This window comes from Cupressus sempervirens, chromosome 8 (assembly GCF_028749045.1).
Source record: "Cupressus sempervirens isolate cs-2001-9-10 chromosome 8, ASM2874904v1, whole genome shotgun sequence".
NCBI lineage: Eukaryota > Viridiplantae > Streptophyta > Pinopsida > Cupressales > Cupressaceae > Cupressus > Cupressus sempervirens.
In genome coordinates this window covers 62,685,034-62,704,661 of record NC_143125.1, presented here as the reverse complement: position 1 = coordinate 62,704,661, position 19,628 = coordinate 62,685,034, and the positions used below count along the sequence as shown (strand labels likewise).

Below are 19,628 nucleotides of genomic sequence, written 5' to 3'. Positions count from 1 at the left end.
ATCCCTTAACTAGGTCATATTTAACACAATGTATTGAAACCTTTAAAAGGGTTGGCCTTTCACAAGGCATCACTTCAGAAGAGTAAAAAGGAGTAGCATGTTACTGGTGGTTTTTCCCAAATTGGGTTTCCACGTAAATTCTTGTGTCAAGTGTGCTGATGAATGTGTTGTGTTTCATGCTTTACATTTCTGCAAGTTGATTTGACAATAGCATACAAGTTTTAGTAATTACCTAATGGATGTGTGCATGGGTATGAATTTTTTATGGGTTCACTAAGTTGTGAAAAGTTTGATTTATACATCTAGACCTTGGATAACTGATTCACCCCTCTAAGTTATTCTAAAAGTATTCCAACAATTGGTATTAGAGCTATCTGCTTAAGAGGACTAGTTTTAAGGTACTAGAAGCACAAAGATTGAGATGTCTAAAAGAGAGGTACACAAGCTCAATAGAGATAAATTTATTGCATGGAAAACTTTGATAAAGCTACACCTTGGAGGACTTGGAGATCATGCACAATCTACCATTATAGTGGAACATGTTAATCAATTGGAGCCTTAACCACTGAAGATATGAAGAAGAAGCAAGAACACAATTAGGAAATGTTGGAGATTGTGTCAGCTCTAAGCTATGTCAAATTTGATGATATCAAAGGTTGTTACACTGCAAAGAAAATGTGGGATGCCCTACACACCATCTATGTAGGAGACCAAAATGTTCAAAAAGCCAAATTTGAGAGCCTCAAAGGTAAGTTTGATGATATGAGAATGGAAGAAGGTGAAAATATTGCTCAATATGTTGCTAGGATAAAAGAAGTTGTTAGTGCAATAAGAGGAGCTACTGGTCATATAGATGATGATATTGTGTTAAGTAAAGTCTTGAGAACATTACTGCATGTTTATGTTATTAGATTTTCTACAATTCAAGAGTTGAGATGTATTCTAGAGAATGATCTAACCCTTGAAGCTTTGGTAGGTAGACTCACTCCTTTTGAGCTATCTAACTTTGATAATTACAAATCTGAGAACCTTGAATCTACATTCAAAGCCAAGTTGTTATTGAAGGACTCTGATGGGGTGAAGGAGAACAAGAAGAGAAAGATAAAATATGTATCTAGTGATAGTGATACATATGAAGAAGATGTTGAAAAAATGGAAGCACTACTGTGAAGAAGATTTCATAGAGGTAAAGGCAAGTTCAAAGGTAAGTTACCCATCATTTGTTTCAATTACAATGAGGTTGGTCATATTGTTGTAAGATGTACATAGAAAAAGAACTACAGAGATGGCAACAAGTACAAAAATAGAAGAGAAGATGACAACAAAGATTACAAAGACAAAGGCAAGAAGTCATTCTACATTGCTAAAGAGGAAACTAGGGATGATTCTGATGAACATAATGATGAAGTGGTATATGCTGCAATGAAGGATGCATCTAATGAAGATAAGGCAACTGCAATTGTGACTTGTGTGAACAAAAATGATAGATGGATCATTGACAGTGGATGCTCACATCACATGACTGGAGAGAGAAGTAAGTTCATTACCTTAACTTGTTATGATGGAAATAGTGTAAGATTTGGTAATGATGAACCATGTTTGATGAAAGGAAAAGGTTCTATCAAACTCACAGACAAGATTTCATGTGACAATGCTTACTATGTTGAAGGACTAAGCTATAATTTGTTAAGTGTGTCACAATTGAATAATTTTGGATGTAAGGTTGAATTTGGAAACAAAACTACCAGGATATATGACACAAATGGGAAATTGATTGGAAAAGGTGATCAAACTAGAAGTAATCTATTTTATCTTGATATAGAGGAAGCTACTTGCTTTGTTGCAAACTTTATGATGCATGGCTTGGGCACAAGAGATTATGTCATGTTAATTTTGATAAATTGGTTAGTATTAGTAACATGAAGAAAGTTAGAAGTTTTTCCAAGTTGAAGAAACCTAATAATGTAGTGTGCAAACAATGTCAGCTAGGAAAAATGACAAAGTCAAGCTTTAAGAGTAAAGCCTATACCTCTAAAGAAATACTAGAGATTGTTCATACTGACTTGTGTGGACCAATTGAAGTGCAAAGCTATAGAGGAGATAAGTACATAATGTTATTTATTGACGATTATTCTAGGATGATGATAGTTATGTTTTTGAAATAGAAATATGATGCTTTTCAAATTTTTAAGTGGTATTTGGCAAGGGTTGAGAAAGAAACAAGTAAAAGTTTGAAATGCTTGAGATTAGATAGAGGAGAATTCACTTCAAATTAGTTTGAGATGTTCTATAGTGACAGAGGAATCAAAAGACAGACATATGTTGATCCCTCCACAAAATGGGATTACTAAAAGGCGAAATAGGTCTATAATGGACTATGCCAAAACACTTATGATGGAGAAGAATGTTGCTCTAAAATATTGGAGAGAAACTTTAAGTACTGCTAGATATACCTTGAACTATGTGTAAATCAAGAAAAGTACTTATTCAACACCTTTTGAACTATGGTATGGATATCCACCCAATGTAAAATAATTTAAGGTATTTGGGAGTAAGTGTTACATTCTTAAAGAGTTAGGAATGGAAAGCTTGATGCAAAAAGTGAAGGTATATTCCTTGAATACTCCACAAGAAGTAAAGCTTATAAGTGTTTAAATACTAACATTAACAAAATTGCGGAAATTGCAAATGTGAATTTTGATGAATTTACAGAAGTACAGGAGGTTGAGTCTATGAAAGAACCAAAAGAATACAAATTATTTTTATACTTTTATGAAGGAATGCCTATTGCAGGAGATGTTGCAAATCAAGTTACAAATCAACAATAAGTATCAGTAACTTCTGAGTCACATCATGTTAATGCTGAGTTGCATTCAGGAACCGAGTTGTATTCAGATGCTAAGTTATAGAATAAAATGGGTGCACTTTCTGATTCTAAGATTAGTACACATGAAAGAGATAATGAGATACCTGATAGAGATGTACACAATGATTTTGAAAGCCAGAACGAAGAAACAAGATCTGAGCCAAGATTGTTTAAATATGTCAAAAGACATCATCCTACTGATCAAATCATTGGAGATAAAAATGCTAGGCCAATGACAAGAAATATATTGAGAAGTGAATCATTTTTGCTAAGCATGAAGGAACCTAAAATAGTGAAAGATGCATTAGAAAATGTGGACTGGTACAAAGCCATGGAAGAAGAGATTGAACAAATAAAGAAAAATAAAACATGGAGTTTGGTTCCTAGACCAGAAGACAAGAATATGATTGACACCAAATGGATGTTCAAAAACAAGCTATATGAAAATGGTGAAGTCACAAGAAATAAAGAAAGATTAGTTTGCAAGGGATATGCACAAGAAGAAGGAATTGACTATGGAGAGACATTTGCCCCTATTGCAAGAATTGGAGTAAGAACTCTACTTTCTTATGCTACATACAAAGGTTTCAAATTTTATCAAATGGATGTTAAATCCATATTTTTGAAGGTCATACTAGAAGAGGAAGTTTACATAGAACAGCCATAAGGATTTTTTGATGATAACAATAAGAACATGGTATTAATATAAATATTCTTTGTTAGAGGATGGACCCTATTAGGAGTCTAGTACAACATTTAGTATGTATATGAGTCCCTATTAGGAGACTTTGAATCCATGTTAGGATATTCCAACCTTGTTAGGAGTTGTGCCAACCCTATTAGGAATTGTGGAAGACATAAGGACCCACTGTCCAAACAACTTCTAGGGCAAGATCACCAAACTCATTGTCCAACTAATCTTTCAACTATTCCTTACAGAATAGTTTTCTATACTATACTTTAACTCCTTTTCTTTGTCCTATCAACTAGACCAATCAATGTCAGACCTTGTAGACTAGGTCATGAACCTTAGATCCAAATATCAAACTTTAGATCTCACAATGAAACCTCGGCAATGAAGTTTCCTTCACATATGCTGTGCTCTACTTATCTTTGCATTCCACTCTTCGTGCTTCTTGCAATTATTTGTAAATCTCATACATCTCTCATCCATGATAAAGGAAAATGTCCTTCCTTTATATCAAATCCATAAAACAATTCCTTGACTTAGTTATTATACCTTCTCAATTAATTATTATAGGACCACATTAAGAACACATTACACTTAGTAATAACATTAATCTTCTGCCTTGTAACTTGAATAACTTTCCATACATGTAACATTATGACAAGTTAACTTGGCTATGTGATCTCCATAATGTCTTCTTCACATATTTAACTTCAGCTTCTCAGAATGTAAATTCTGCTTAGAGATATAAAAAGTTTACCAAAACATGCCTCTGTAAACTCTATCTCAGAACAGTTTCATTGAAACTTACATAACATCTTCTGGACTTAATATCTTATGCTTCTAAGGTTAGCTATATATACTAGACACATAGTATAATCTCCCTTTAACCTCGCTTAGTGAAAATGCTCAACTAGTTGTTTGTACCAACTTGATCTTTATTGTTGTTATGTTGTTAGATACTACAAAGAACTACTATGTTGACATCAGTCAAAAATAGTCATGAATGTAACATCTCATCATGATAATGATCTAATCATGTTTCTGCAATACTCCTCCATAGAAGTATTATCAGTATTCATGCTTCCAACAATATATGTGTGTGTGTGTGTGTTCATGCTTCCAACTATATATATATATATATATATATATATATATATATATATATGCTGATGATACTTCTATGGGGGAGTATTTATTTATTTAAAAAAATATAAATATAAAGAATGAGAGCACATAGAGAGAGATAAGAGGTGAAATGTAATGCCCCACTCGGAAACCCAAAAGAAATAAACCTAATATGTTACAAAGCTTACTAAACTATTTTTTTAAAAAAGTTTAAACAATATCAAATTAACAATAATGTGGAAGCAATATATACATACACATCAAGAACACATAATCAATTAAAAATACAGTTTCAATTCTTCAAGGGTTCCTTCACATTGAGTCACATTTAAGAAAGTTTTATTAATAAATTTAAGTCTCAATTACAATGTCCATAATCATAAAATGAATAAACACATAAATAATCATATAAGAAAATACACAAGTACAACTAATAATATGAAAGCACATCTAATGAATAACATCCACTGCACATGTCACAATGTATGTGAAAATAGATACAAGTACATCAATATACAGTACAATATCTCATAGGATCTTAGAACACATGATACATAGATACATCAAATGAATAAAAGTCTTCAAGATAAGAGAAAGAATGATAATGGTATCACTATATCAAGGAGCATTCAACATTTGTCAATCTGAGGGGGACCCAAATGGTAAGAATACACCACCTCTCAACTGCGTGGTCACCTAATCAGGCTCCTACTCCCACCGTGCAGGAGAGATAATATACGATCCACACATAGATAATCAAATCATAAAATAATCTTAGGCAAGAAATCTTGATAGCCAAAACTACCTCAAGGGTAACACAAAATACTCAAGAAGAAAAGATAACCAAAGTTGAAATAAAAATCATCCAATACCAACACCACATACTAAGTCAACATTCAGATACCAAATATAAATCAAGTATCAAAAACCAAAAAGGCACAACCACCTCCAAAACAATGTCAAGTGTCACAAGCACAATAATCAATAGATAACAACTATAGTCAATAAAAGTAAACCACCAATCACTAACTCCAACAATAAAAAACACCACTAATGAATAATTGATCATTTATTAATAAAAGTCAATTATCAACAATAAATAGCATCCAATCAATGAGTAACAACCCACAATAAATACACCATCAAAAGTAATATTTAACAAGTACACCACTAGAGGCAAATATTAAAAAATCATAAAGAAGACTCATGCTACATACTATGGAGTGTCATCACATGAGCCAACTCTAAGGTTACCCTGGCAGTCTCTCAAGACCCCAGCCCCCCAGTGACTCTATACTAAACTAGAACACCCTTTCATGATGACAAGGAAACTAGTCATACCTCTCAAGGTATCATCTCCATCTCATCCTTAGTCTATACAAGCACTCAAAGCATGGATGAGGAAAAATCTCTAACTTATCTTTTTAATGTATCTCAAGGAAAAGGGCTAGGCAAAATATTTTAATTACTATGTTATCACTTGTTACACAACTTATAATGAGTTATCCTGGTAGCCGCTTTGGGCACCAGCCCCCATTGCAAGCCACTCTCATAGACATGCACTTAGACTACCTTCCCAAAAATTGCAAACCACAATAGTGTCCCATACCACAAAAAAATAATATTGATCGAATTTGGTTCCTTAACAGGAACCCAAAAAATGACATTGGTTCTCAAAATCCAAGTTTTCATAAATGCTCAATAACATAAAGCTCATAAAACATAAATCTCAATTCAAATCATAAATATCATCATGACATCCAGTCAAATAATCATAAAATAAATCTCAAAAATGCCTCTAGTGCACATCATAACTTGGCCAACTAAACAACCCACAATGAAAAACTATCAAGAAAATAAACATCACAAGGCTATAAATAGAATATTAGAAAACACATAGTTTCCAGCCACATGGTTTAATTCAACCAATTTTTCTTGTTTAGTTTGGGTCATAAGGATGTATTGAGAAATAAAGTAAGACTATACATGTTAATATAAATTGTTATGCTAATATACTTATTTAAAACAATAAGTATTTAAATATTTAATCTTTTTGTGCATATAAAATATCATGCAATATTATCATATTATTAATTTAAATAACATAAATGTATATTATTATATTTAAATATTGATATCAATTTCAATTTCTAAAATATTAATATGAATTTTATGTAAGTCTAATATTAATATTTACTTTCCCTTTAATTCATAATGCAACTAGAGATAAAATTATAAATTTAATTTAATTATTTATAATTTCTCTCATTAAGTTAAATAGTTATTAACTAAATGATTACAAAGTGAACTCTACCACAACTTCTCTTAAAATATAATAAAATTTTAAATATTTATTTATTAACTTCTTCTTGCATTAATAAATATAAAATTATTTATATGTAACTAAGAGTTTAATTAGACTTAAAGAATCACTAATATTAGTGACTTTCACTTCAACTAAATGAATAATATTAATTTAAATTTTGAAATTAATTAATTATTATTATTTTTTTTAAAAAAATCTAAATAAATAAATCTGAAAATTATATTATATTTTTATTAAAAAAAAATAAACATGTAATTAGTATTTTTGCATGTCTTTGATCTCTCAAATCATGCAAGCATATTATATTTAATTTTATATTTTTAGCATATTTATTTTCACATGCATGTAATCATACTATATTCAGCTTTCTATTTTTAGCATATTTGTTATCACCTTAATTGTACTATACTTAGTTTTTATTTTTAGTATATTTATTTTCACATGCATGCAACCTTACTATACTTAGCTTTCTATTTTTAGTTTATTTGTTTTCACATGCATGTAACCATACTCTACTTAGTTTCTATTTTTAGTATATTTATTTTCACATTCGTGCATAAGTCTAGTTACAATATGCTTTCATCTAAATTTTTTATTTTATTTTTCCAATAAATTTTGTAATCAAATTATTTTAGATATAAGAATATTATTTATCTATATTTAAAAAATTCATGATAATCTTATGGTTCTAATGACAAATTTAATGTTGAAACCCTAACGATTCAATTTATTATTTTCTTCCAAATTTTCATAATCAAATATTCTCTATATTATCTAAAGAGGTTTAAAAGAATACAGTCATAATAATTTTCTACAATTTTTCTATAATTTTCCTCAGTCAAGGTTTTTTGATTAATAAGTTTTTCTTTTTTCTCAAGATCTACAACATAATTCTTTATTCAACAATCAATATAGTAAATTGATAAGCAATATGCAAACACCTAGGAAGACACAATATAGATAGATCTTTCAAAAAAAATCTACAATGGGTTTTCAAACTACCTCAAAACCATAGCTAAAATCTGAGACAATTTGTGAATGCATGCAAATCCAAATCTTTTGAAACTTTCAACAATTCTTTTGATCCAATACCGAATTTTGCTTCCCAAAACCTGTGTAATTACAAAATGAGCTCTAGATCTCTGATAAGGAGTTCTCCATTAAATTAGGGCTCTAATTGTGCAATCACGAGAGAGAACTCATTGATCAATTATTGTTTATTATTTTATTACCTTTTACCTTTTCATGCACAACTCTTTTAGATATTTAATTACAAAATATCTTAATTTAAAATAATTAGCTTTCTATATTTAATGAATTTTTTAAGTATTTTTAATAATATATTTATTAATTTAATTAATAACATTATTTAGAGTTTATTATTAAAATAAAAATCATAAACAATTATCATTAAATTAAATAAATATAACTATGCCACAATCAGAATTGTAACTTTATCTTTAAATTTCATTCTTTTATATTTTATTTTCCTCTAGTTTATTAATTAGTGCAAGCACTAATTAAAGCATAGTTTATTATTTAAATTAATAATAATAATCAAAGCTCATTGTTTAAATGCAACTCTAATTTAATTATTATTAAATAAATAATTATAATAAAAGCAATATTAAATATTAAATATTTTAATATTTTAATTTTCTTTTTGTCCAACTTCTTAAATTAGACTTTTAAATTAAATCTTTTAAACTATAATTAATTAAATACCATCATATTCTAATTTCTCTTTAACCAACTTTCTAAATTTAGACTTCTAAATTAAAGCACATATTTAATTAATTAAATATTCTCATACTTTAATAAATACTTTTTATTCAAATAATATTTAATAATTCTCAATATTATATGAATAACCCAAATATTATAATTAAATTATTTATGAAATACATCACATGGCGAAATCCACATAAAAACATTACCAAAATAAACCAAAACTCAAAATCAAACAACACAGACAAAGATAAACTTATGGGGTTAAAAAGGGTGGAATGTCAGTTACGAGCCCTCCTTGCAAGACAAGTATTTAGGTTATGGCTGGGATTTGATCTAAACATTATCTTCCCATTCTTACCATTGAATTATTGTGATAAGGCACACTCATCCTGGCAATTCAAGGAAGTCGATGCATGGTACCTACATTCTGCATAAAAGATGAGCATGTACATGTATATAAATATATCTAAGCTAAACAAGCAATGGAAAGGAGTGGTACATCACGTAGATCCCAACTAATAGGTGACTACAACTCCCTCCCTTAACCACATCAAACACGACAAACAAAAAAGTAAAACAAACGCGCACACACCATACACATGCAAGTATGAGGTAAGTACTATAATAAATCTTGGGTATAAATCATCACATATTCAAACATGAAAACTCATTATTTGACATCATCCTAAAAGCAACCACATTTATTAACTAAGAACCATTAAAGCATTATTGATGTGCTAGTAATCATAATCAACAATTAACATTTGAAATGGCACAAAGAGGAAGGGGAATGATAGAACATCTAGATTGATAAATACAACAGGGATAACTATGATTTTAATCATTTCCTTAATATTGATTTGGAACAAGGGGGATCCATGATCTGAAAAAATGCTTAGAAATTTAAAAACATTATAAGGAAAGGGGTTATATGGAAGGTGGGAAACGAAAGAACAGTTCTCTTTTGGGAAGATATTTGTATCTTGGACCACCCACTTTGTGATGACCCACGATGGAACACTTATATGGAGCAATGTAAGAATCTTATTGGTACTCTGGTGGCGAATTAGTGAAAGAATGATATGTGGTTAGACCTTAAAAGGGTGATTGATAACTTGGTTGATCTTAATAAGTGTCTGAATGTTGTCTTTTTAAGTCAAAAGGAGCATGATCTGATATGGAGTCAGATCCTAGTGAAATGTTTTCTATATCCTCAGCCTATGCTAATTCTTTTGACTTATATGAAGAACCTTGCTGGGCTAAGGCTTGGGTAAAAGGCTTGACTCCTAAAATTAATATCTTCTTTTGGATTCTTCTGCAGAATAATATATTGACTCTTGACAATTTAATGAAGAGAGGCTTCATCATTATCAATAGGTGTGTTCTCTGTAAGAATGATTATGAATCGGTCAACCATATCACTTTGCATTGCCCCTTTACCAAAAAGCTTTGGGATAAGGTTTGTAACTTATTGAATATGGATTGGGTTTTCCCTACTACTATTCAATTGTTCTTTACTGGTTGGAAACCTCCTTCCAAGAATGCTTTGATATTAAAACTATGGGATTTCATTCTTCCTTACCTTTGTTGGGGTATTTGGAAGGAGTGCAATGATAGGGTCTTTAGAGGAGTGGAATCTAGTTCAAATCAAGTTTTTTGTAAAATCAAGGCCCTTATAATAGAGAATATTAAAACTGTTGGTTCAAGACAACAACCTCATAATGATTGGGAAGACTAGGTGTTCCATAAATGGAACCTAAGGAGCTTGTGTAAGGATAAATAGGAACCTAATCCAAGGGATAGTGCTAGATGGGACAACCCTCCAATGAATTGGTTCAAGATAAACTTTGACGAGGCTTCTAAACAAAACTTGGGCATTGTTGGGTTTGGAGTTGTTATTAGGAATTCTTATGGTGATAAAGTGGGTTGCTTGGCTATTCCTATTGGTAGTCAAACTAATCACGTGGTTGAAGTCTATGCTACTCTTCATGGTCTTATTTATGCAAAGAGTTTGAATTTGACGAAGGTTTGGGTGGAAGGAGACTCTCTCAACATCATAAATTGTCTTAATAAAATTATTCAGCCTTCATGGACTATTAGTAATATTATTTTTCAGGCTAATCATATTATTAATTATTCTCATATACGTATTATCACTCACAACTTCAGGGAAGCTAATCGTGCTGCTGATTGGGCAGCTAACAAGGCCTGCTTAAGTGAGCATAAAGTTATTTGGGATAATAATGAACCTTTACCTGTTGATGGTCGCCAATTTATCGGTTATGATAAATTGAGGTGTAAGAAAAAATGTTTTAATAATGATGATGTCAGAGATTTGTAATAATGTGTTGATCACTTTCAGGATGTGTTGGGTTATGATTTTTAGAAAGTTGAACTTTATTTCACATGGATTATGGGTTGTTGTTATCATTTTATCCTTTGAATGCGGTATTGTTTTTGGTTGCAGTGTGCATCAGGTGTTTCAGAGAGAGAAATCCAGTGACATTGAAGAGGGGAATATGGGAGGAAAAAGGAAGAGAATGGAACTTGCAAGTTGCAAGGAGTGGATGAAGAAAATGGAGGTCTAGGACATTTTAAGGCACAGGAATTTCACAGGTTATATGGAAAGGCTCAAAGGTAATAATCCTACCACTACTCAACAATTCATTAAAACTTGGAGGGACGGTGCTATCATGGTTGGAAACCAGGGTATGGAAGTGATTGAAGAGGTGATAGCGGAGGCTACAAGGTTGGATATGGACAACATCAACTTTTATCAAGATAAGAAACTATCAAACAAGGCCATTGACGAATTTGTGGAGTCAGAAAATGAGAGAAGCCAATTGGTGAAAATAGGTAATTCTTATTTCAACCTGGCCTCTATTTCTTGACCTTGGAGATTTGTGTTGTTTGTCATTATGGAGTAGCTTACTTTGGATTGTAGGTTTACAAAGCTATATGGGTATCATTTTATGTTAGCTAATCACTTTAGGCATGATGTGAGGATCAATTTCCCCTTTTATTTGAGGCAATCTTTGAGCTTCTCCATCCAGGAAATTCAAAATGATCCGAATGGAGAACATGTGTGTTGTGAGGGACTTATGGTTTTTGTTATGAATGTATTAAAATCCAAAAAGGCTATGAAACCCAGGGGTAGCTTGAAGGCAGTGGAATATGACACAGAGGGCAGTCTTCGAGAGAAAGGTTATGACTTGGAGACTCAAGATGATGTAGAGGGGGGTAATGAGAGTCTGAAAAGAGGTTTTGGGTGTAGCTCTCGAAAGAAGAAGAAGATTGTTGAAGGAGTGACTCTGATCGTGAAAGTGATTTTGTGGAGGAAATGGTGAGAGATTACCAGAAGAAGAGGAGTGGTGGTAAAGGAAAGGGTTTCAAGGGTCACAATGATGTTAGGGCTTCTACCCCATCTGATGATGAACCTCTTGCTCATAGAATGGAGAGGAAGTGAAAATATTTGAGGCTTCAAGAGGAGAAGATTTAGAATGCTATGAAGAATGTGGAGCCAGAGAAAGAGAATGAGGGGGATAGGGAGCAAAATCTAGATTTCGATGATAAAAAAAAGGGTGTGATTGGTTCTTCCAAAGGTCTATTAGGAAACCCTAAGACCATTATGAAGGAGATTGGCATCCTGAAACAACAAATGTGATTTATTGGTAAGGAAGTGGAGCAGGTCAACAAACTAGCCAGAGGAGAATGTATCTTAGGACAACATATTGACCGGCTCTTGGAGGTAATTGGAAATGTTGAAGAGGTTAAAAACCTTATGCACAAGATTCCACAACTTGAAGTTAAAAATAGGGTGTTGGAGAAGGCTAATAGTAATAATCGGGGGAGGGTTACTAGACTGGAAGCCAAACTAAACAATATTGAAAAGATGATCAAGCAAATGGCAGACAATAATAGCAAATCTCTAAAGGCTATGGCTGATAATGTGGGCAATCTTATGAAAAAGTTTGAGCAAGACAAAGGACAGGATTCCCCTTTGGTGGTAGAGAACTAGGGTCCTGGTAAACACACTTGGGCTCACTCTAAGAAGAATGAGGAAGTGAACAAGATGGAAGAGGTGAAGATCACTGTAGAGAATATGCACATTATGGTAGACTAGGTTGACGACCTCATAAAGACTATCTAGTTGGTCGGGTGTTGGTCTTTTGTTGTCTTTTTACTGTCTTTTATAGCTTGGTTTTTGGTTGGCCTACTATTTTCTCTTTTTGGAGGCTTGTCTTATGTTGATTTGTGCTTTTATACTCTATTGTTAGCTTTTTGCTTATCTTTTTAGACTTCTATTATTATGTAAAAAGTTTCGGGTCCTTTAAAACCTGTTTTTACTTAATCAAAACAATTAACATGTGAAATATAATAAACTAAGTAATTCTTTATTGCTATACATGTAATCCAAGTCATGAAATAATGTCATAATTATAAATTCAATCTCTTTAAAACTAACACATGCATTAAATCTAGGTATAAATGAATTTGGTAAATATAACGGAAAAGCAAACTATAGGTGGGCACTACATGAAAATACATGTAATTATTTATATGGAAGGGATACAAGAGAGATTTAGAAGGAAAAAAAAATTAGAAAAATACAGACAACAAGTTATTTATAGAGATGATAATGATTTAATGATATATATAGTTCGAGAGAGAATTGAGGATGGATGGCTATGTGCGGTTGAAGATTAGATCTTAAATAATAAAATTATTTATTTATATGTTAAAAAAATGAGTTGTATTACATTGACCAAGGATTAGGTAAGTTATGAGATAATCTACTAAACTTAACTTTGAAGTAGCAGATTAACCTTCTAAATTTGATAACAAAAGACCTTTTGTAAAAAACTAAAAAGTCAAAAAAATCAACATTTATTCATAACCATGAGATAAATATAATCAACAAATTATTAACAAACAAATGAGAATAAATATAAGAATAAATACTCTAGTCCACAAATGAAAAGATTTACCAAGGTCAAAATAAACAAATGTTGTGTTAACATTATTCATGTCATCTTGCCTATTGGTTAGTGGTTGTTGGTAGATGGTTGTTGGTAGGAGGTTTTGAGTCTTTAATTATTTTTGTTTTATTTCTGTAGGGGAAAGGTCTCATGAGCCTATTTCTATCATTTTTAGACTTCATGCTAATTTTTTTATGGTTTATGATATTTTTCCTTTATACTTAATCATAGTTGAATTGTAGCATATACTATAAGTAATTTTCAAATTATAAATATTTGTTAATTTAACAAGTGCCAAATAGTGCCTAGCATGCTGAAGAATATGAAATATATAAAAATATCTAATAAAATTTCAAAATTAGATCAATATATAGCAAAAATATCTCATAAATTAAAAATTATTTTAACTATAAATATTATTCTACAAAACAATATTATTTTACAAATATTTAATTATGTATGTATATGAATTTTTTTAAATAATTATAAATTGAATAATCAAATTTTCAACTAAAGTTTTTTATTATAATATTAAAATATTAATCAAACATTACTTAAATTATATTAAATATCATCACTACAATTTATTCTTTGCTAATTATTGAATTTTAATTTTAATAATACACTTTATTAAACTATTGTAACTCAAGGCAAATACTTGTTATACTTTTCTTTCAAATTATCCAGATATATCATTCAACATGATTTCTGTTATGGGGGTACGCATCATAACCCTTAAAATGGCAAATCTAACAAGCTAAAATCGATTCAACACATTCTGTGTGGTCGTCGAAATCGAAAACCAGAGAAAATCATTGTCAGCTGAAAGAACGCATGGAAACAGTAAAACAAAACATAAAATGCACTTAGTTCTCGAAGTACTTTTGTCTTCCAAAACGATTACAGATGCTCAATCTTTGCATCGAGCTCTCTTGAAGCTTCGGCGGATTCAATTGTGTGTTCTAAACATTTTTTCTTTTCCTTCTTTCCAGATTGTGGAGGACGTGTGGACTGGTAAAGAAATTGGGGATTTTGTGTCAAAAGACAGGGAAGTGAGCATAAAATCTGAATTGGCCTGTTTGAGCGAGCATAATAGTGACGGAGTTTCAAACAAGGGGAAATGTTTTGAATTTTGTGGTCTGGACAATGATGGCACTCATGTTTTTCGGCACCGCAGATGGCCACCAGCTGTTCAGGTCATTCAAAAGTGCCGGCTTTGGGAGAAATTCTTTGTTTAAACCCTTCATGGGGTTTCAAGATTCCAGCGGGGGTTCCAAGTTTATGAACAGGGCGGATGCAGAGAAAATGTACGCTGACCGCCTGCAACAAATGCAAGAATCTTTACAAGCATATTCTCTAGGCCCAGTCCCTGTTCCTCTGCCTGCTCCTGATAACACGGACAAGGTAGGTTTTCAAGTCCTTTATACAATTATATCTAACTGCAAAATTGTTTAGGCTTTAGTGACATTTAATTCTGGTTTTGCAGGGAAAAAACTTTGAAATTGGCTTTGTTGAAGCTTATCATGATGAATTTTATGTAATTGAAGGCAATCCAGGCACAGTTGGAATTAGATTGAATTTTTACTGATATAATTATTTTCAGACCCCTGCTGCTGGAAGAATTTTTCATGTCACCGACTATGGCGCGGATCCGACCGGTGCGTCCGACAGCACACAGGCGCTCATGACGGCAATAAATGATGCATTTCATTTGGGCACAGAAGATCAGTTGATGCCCGGCGTGCCCGACTTTGGGGGCTCCGAGATTCATCTTCAGGGAGGAAATTATAAGCTGAGCGCCCCGTTAAGGTTTCCTGGAGGTGGAGGCGGCAATCTTCTGGTAAAGAGTTCAGCTGCATCTTCTTTAAATGTTTATGAATTTGTAAAGAATACACCTGTATCTCTGTTAAATGTTTGTAGAAAATGTAGCTTCCTCTTCGTCAATATTGATGAATTTGTGAAGAACGCAGCTGCATCAATTTGTGAAGAATGCAGTTGCATCTTCGTTCAACGTTCATGAATCTGTGAAGAATGAAGCTGCATCTTTGCCTTCGTTAAATGTCGTGAATTTGTTATGATTTGTGAAAATTCAGCTGCATCTTCGTTAAATGTTTTTGAATTTGTGAAAATTTTAGCTACATCTTCATTAAATGTTCATAAATTGAAAATTCAACTGTCCATGATTTTGTGAAGAATTCAGCTGCGTCTCTGTTTAAATGTCCATGAATTTGTTTATGAATGTTTGAAAAAATCAGCTACGTCTTTGCCAACTGTGTTTGAATTTTTGAAGAGTTCAACTGCGTCTTTATTGAATGTTCATAATTGATAAACAATAAAATTGTGACACTGCATCTTTGTTAAATTTTCATGAATCTGTCAAAAATTCAGCGGCATCTTCATTAAATATTTATTAATTTGTAAAGAGCTAAACTGCATTTTCATTAAATGTTTATGAATTTGTAAAGAATTCAGCTGCAACTTCATTGAATATTTATGAATTTATAAGAACTCAACTACATCTTCATTAAATGTTTATGAATCTGTAAAGAATTCAGCTGCATCTTCGTTCAATATTATGAATTTGTAAAGATTTCAGCTGCTCTCTGCCTCTACTGTGATACAAAAAAATTAAAATCTTTGTCCCTTGTTTTAAAAAGTCGCTGTATTTCAAAGCTAACGATTGAGCATTTTCGGATCTACAGATTCACGGCGGCACTCTGCGGGCCTCGGAAAATTTTCCGAAAGATCGCCATCTGATCGAGGTCTGGTCTCCTTCCTCCTCGAAAATCAACACGAGTCTCTCCAGCGCAGAACTCGTAAACGCCATACAGGCTGACGTGGACGGCAACAGCGACCAGACGGCATCCTACGAGGACATAACCTTCCGCGACCTCATGCTGGACGCCAATTTCCGCGGAGGTGGCATCCTACTCATCCACTCCGTCCGCACGAACATCGACAACTATTACATCTCCCACTTCACCCGCGAGGGCATCATGGTCCAGCGTGGCCACGAGACATACATCCGCAACTGCTTCATCGGCCAGCGCATCACCGCCGGCGGAAGTCACGACGAAAATAGCTTTACCGGCGTCGGCATCAGTCTTATCGGCAACGACAACGCTGTCACGGACGTCGTCATCTTTTCTGCCGCCGTCGGCATCGACGTCGCCGGGCAGGCGAACGCTTTCGTCGGCGTGCACTGCTACAACAAAGCAACGGGATTCGGCGGCGTCGGAATACGGCTTCGGTCGCCGGGAAATACACGAACAAGAATCCTCAGCTGCTATATGGATTATACCGGCATTGTTGCAGAGGACCCCGTACAGCTGGACATTACAAACAGTTTTTTTCTCGGCGACGCCACGGTGACGCTAAAATCGACGGAAAATAAGGCCGTGAAAGGCGTCAATATTGTGGATAACTTGTTTTACGGCCGCGGAGACGGCGTCTCGATTGTACAGCTTGACGGATCCTTTGACACAGTTGAGCAGACGGTCGTAGACAGAAACAATTTGGATGGGATGAATGTGAAATCGACAGTGGCGAGAGGCGCCGTTCAGGGGAACGGGACGACGTGGACCGTGGATTTTTCCCTCTTATTGCTGTTTCCAGACCACATACAACATGTGCAGTATTCATTTTATACTCCGGTGGAGGCCTCTTTTCCGAGGCATGCGCTGAGAAATGTTTCAGACAATAAAGTCGTTGTGGAGTCAGATGTGGCGGTTTCTGCTACCGTGGCGGTTATGGTGGACCAGAGCGCTATGTTTACTCAAGTCAAGGGAATTTAGTCATTCATTCCCAAGTGAATTGTGGGAAGATACATAGCATCTGTCTAACTTATTTGTTTATATGAGTATAACAATAATATTATATAGTCTTTTTTATATTGAAGTTAGGGGAAATAATTTCTATTTAAATATAATAGTTGTTGTTGATTTTATATTTATAGTTAATATTTTTTATAACATTGTTCTAATAGTTGTGACTTTAGAATTGCTACTATCAATGATGACGATCTATAATTGAATGAAATGCATTTTTAAAAATATATCAATCATACGATGTCGCGTCAATTACACAAGTATGAATGTCCATTTTGTATCACTCTTGCTTTTTCGGACTATTTTAGAACCTTGGCATAAAGCATGTTTATGCACATTGTATTTGATGATGTGATCCTCAAACCTTATTTATAAGTGGGGGACTTGCCAAGTAAGATGTTGAAAAAAATTGGGAGTAATCTGAAATTCCCACATAAGATTTTGAGAAGAACCAAATTACTAGTGGATCTTTTTCCCTTAAATAGAAAGGCACACATGCATGCTAAATTAAAGATAGTTAAAAAAAATCCATCATAATTTTGAGGTGGAGAAGAAACTATCATTACAAACGACCTCTTAAAGTAGGAAAGTTAAAAAATTCAACATGCATTATAATTGTTTTGAGTACAGAGCATCATTTCAAGTAGGGGCAATTGGAACTTTAGTTTTATTTTATCTAAGTAGTCATGTCATTGATCTTCTCCCTTTGTTTAACTTTGGCAATTGAAAATAAAAAAAACAACTTGAAAAATGACATCAACATAAAAATGTAACAATCTATTTTTCTAATGAACATTATGATTTGCAAAATATAGTTAAACAATTTTTTTTTCATATATTAAGTAAAATTACATATTTCATGGAAATTACAACATTGTTTTATAGGTTAAGCCCAAAATAAATTATTTGCAACTTAATATATGTTATAAAAGAAAAAACTAAAAATCATTCCATTTCCTTTTGGCCAACAAACAGTCCCCATAAATATGTTTCAAACCTTCTAATAAAATGATATTTAAGTGGGCACACCATCATACATTTCAACTTGACTTGAACTACCAACTTTAAGTGAAAATCTTTCAATCCAAACTTTCAACAATAGCTTCAGCTTTTGATCTCCAAATTGGAGTGACACAAACTACCAAATTGAAGTGAGAATTCTTTCAATCCAAACTTTTAACAATAGCTTCAACTTTTGATCTCCAAATTTGACCTCTCATAAATCTCCAAGTCTTTCCTTTGCATTTACATTTTTCCATTTCTGGTTTAGCCTCAAAGTTAGAAACAAAGAAGCAAAGAAAGAATGAAATAATTTTAAAAGAAAGTAACCTAACCACAACCAATCTTTGAAGAAATGATAATGCAAGAGAGTGCACACCTTTATAACAAGGCCCATGAGAACTAATGCTCTAGGAAAGCTAATAAAGCTTTGCATCTTAAAAATTGATATTATGCTTCGTTATGTCCTTTCATCATAGGTATTAGTCCAATTATTGAATAGTTGATAAGTATCTCTTATAAATGTGACAAAAGATGACACCAAGAGAATTTTCTTATTTTCAACCATATTCTATCAAATATATTATGAACATTTAGACATTTATGTAGTCAATCTTCCCATAAAGACAAAAGAGAAAATGAAGCTTTCAACTAACAAAAAGGAACAAGAAAAAGTTTATTTAACTACTTTGTATTTCCTCTTGATAAAAGCTTATGCGATTTGTCGTCAAACTAACATCTTCTAGAGTTCATTGTTGGAAACTAGATACATACATATAGATACTCACACATTTATACATCAATATCAAAATAAAAATAAATTCAACACAATATATTTATGATAGATGCCTTTTTATAAGAAATAAGTCATATAATATAAATTATCAATACATGCAAAAAGCAAAATGACATAATGAACCATTCAAAATATATATCTCAATTTTCATAATCTCTAAAATGTGCAAGGCTTATAGTTAATCATATTGTAAGGAAAATTGCACAATTATATAATATTAATAATTCATATAATTCACAAAAATACACATAAACAACAAATTTAGAGAAATACACATAATCAAGTATA

The 19,628-nt window shown here is 32.5% G+C and overlaps 1 protein-coding gene across 1 annotated transcript; it reads left to right on the top strand.

Annotated features, from left to right (window-relative positions):
• Window positions 1-11,432: 11,432 nt before the first annotated feature.
• Window positions 11,433-17,664, top strand: LOC149541613 (polygalacturonase QRT3-like). The gene is made up of 7 exons (XM_089795633.1): window positions 11,433-11,585; window positions 11,877-12,062; window positions 12,416-12,742; window positions 14,711-14,732; window positions 14,815-15,122; window positions 15,322-15,558; window positions 16,421-17,664. Exons 1-7 carry the CDS (start codon window positions 11,433-11,435, stop codon window positions 17,510-17,512), a joined length of 2,325 nt encoding a protein of 774 aa, XP_089651759.1. The 3' UTR covers window positions 17,513-17,664.
• The last annotated feature ends 1,964 nt before the right edge of the window (window positions 17,665-19,628 follow it).

Coding starts and splice junctions, on each gene's coding strand:
- LOC149541613 (XM_089795633.1), top strand. CDS start 11,433: ATGGTTGGAAACCAGGGTATGGAAGTGATTGAAGAGGTGATAGCGGAG. Junction 11,586..11,876: donor AAAATGAGAGAAGCCAATTG/GTGAAAATAGGT, acceptor AAATCCAAAAAG/GCTATGAAACCCAGGGGTAG. Junction 15,123..15,321: donor CTCCTGATAACACGGACAAG/GTAGGTTTTCAA, acceptor AATTATTTTCAG/ACCCCTGCTGCTGGAAGAAT.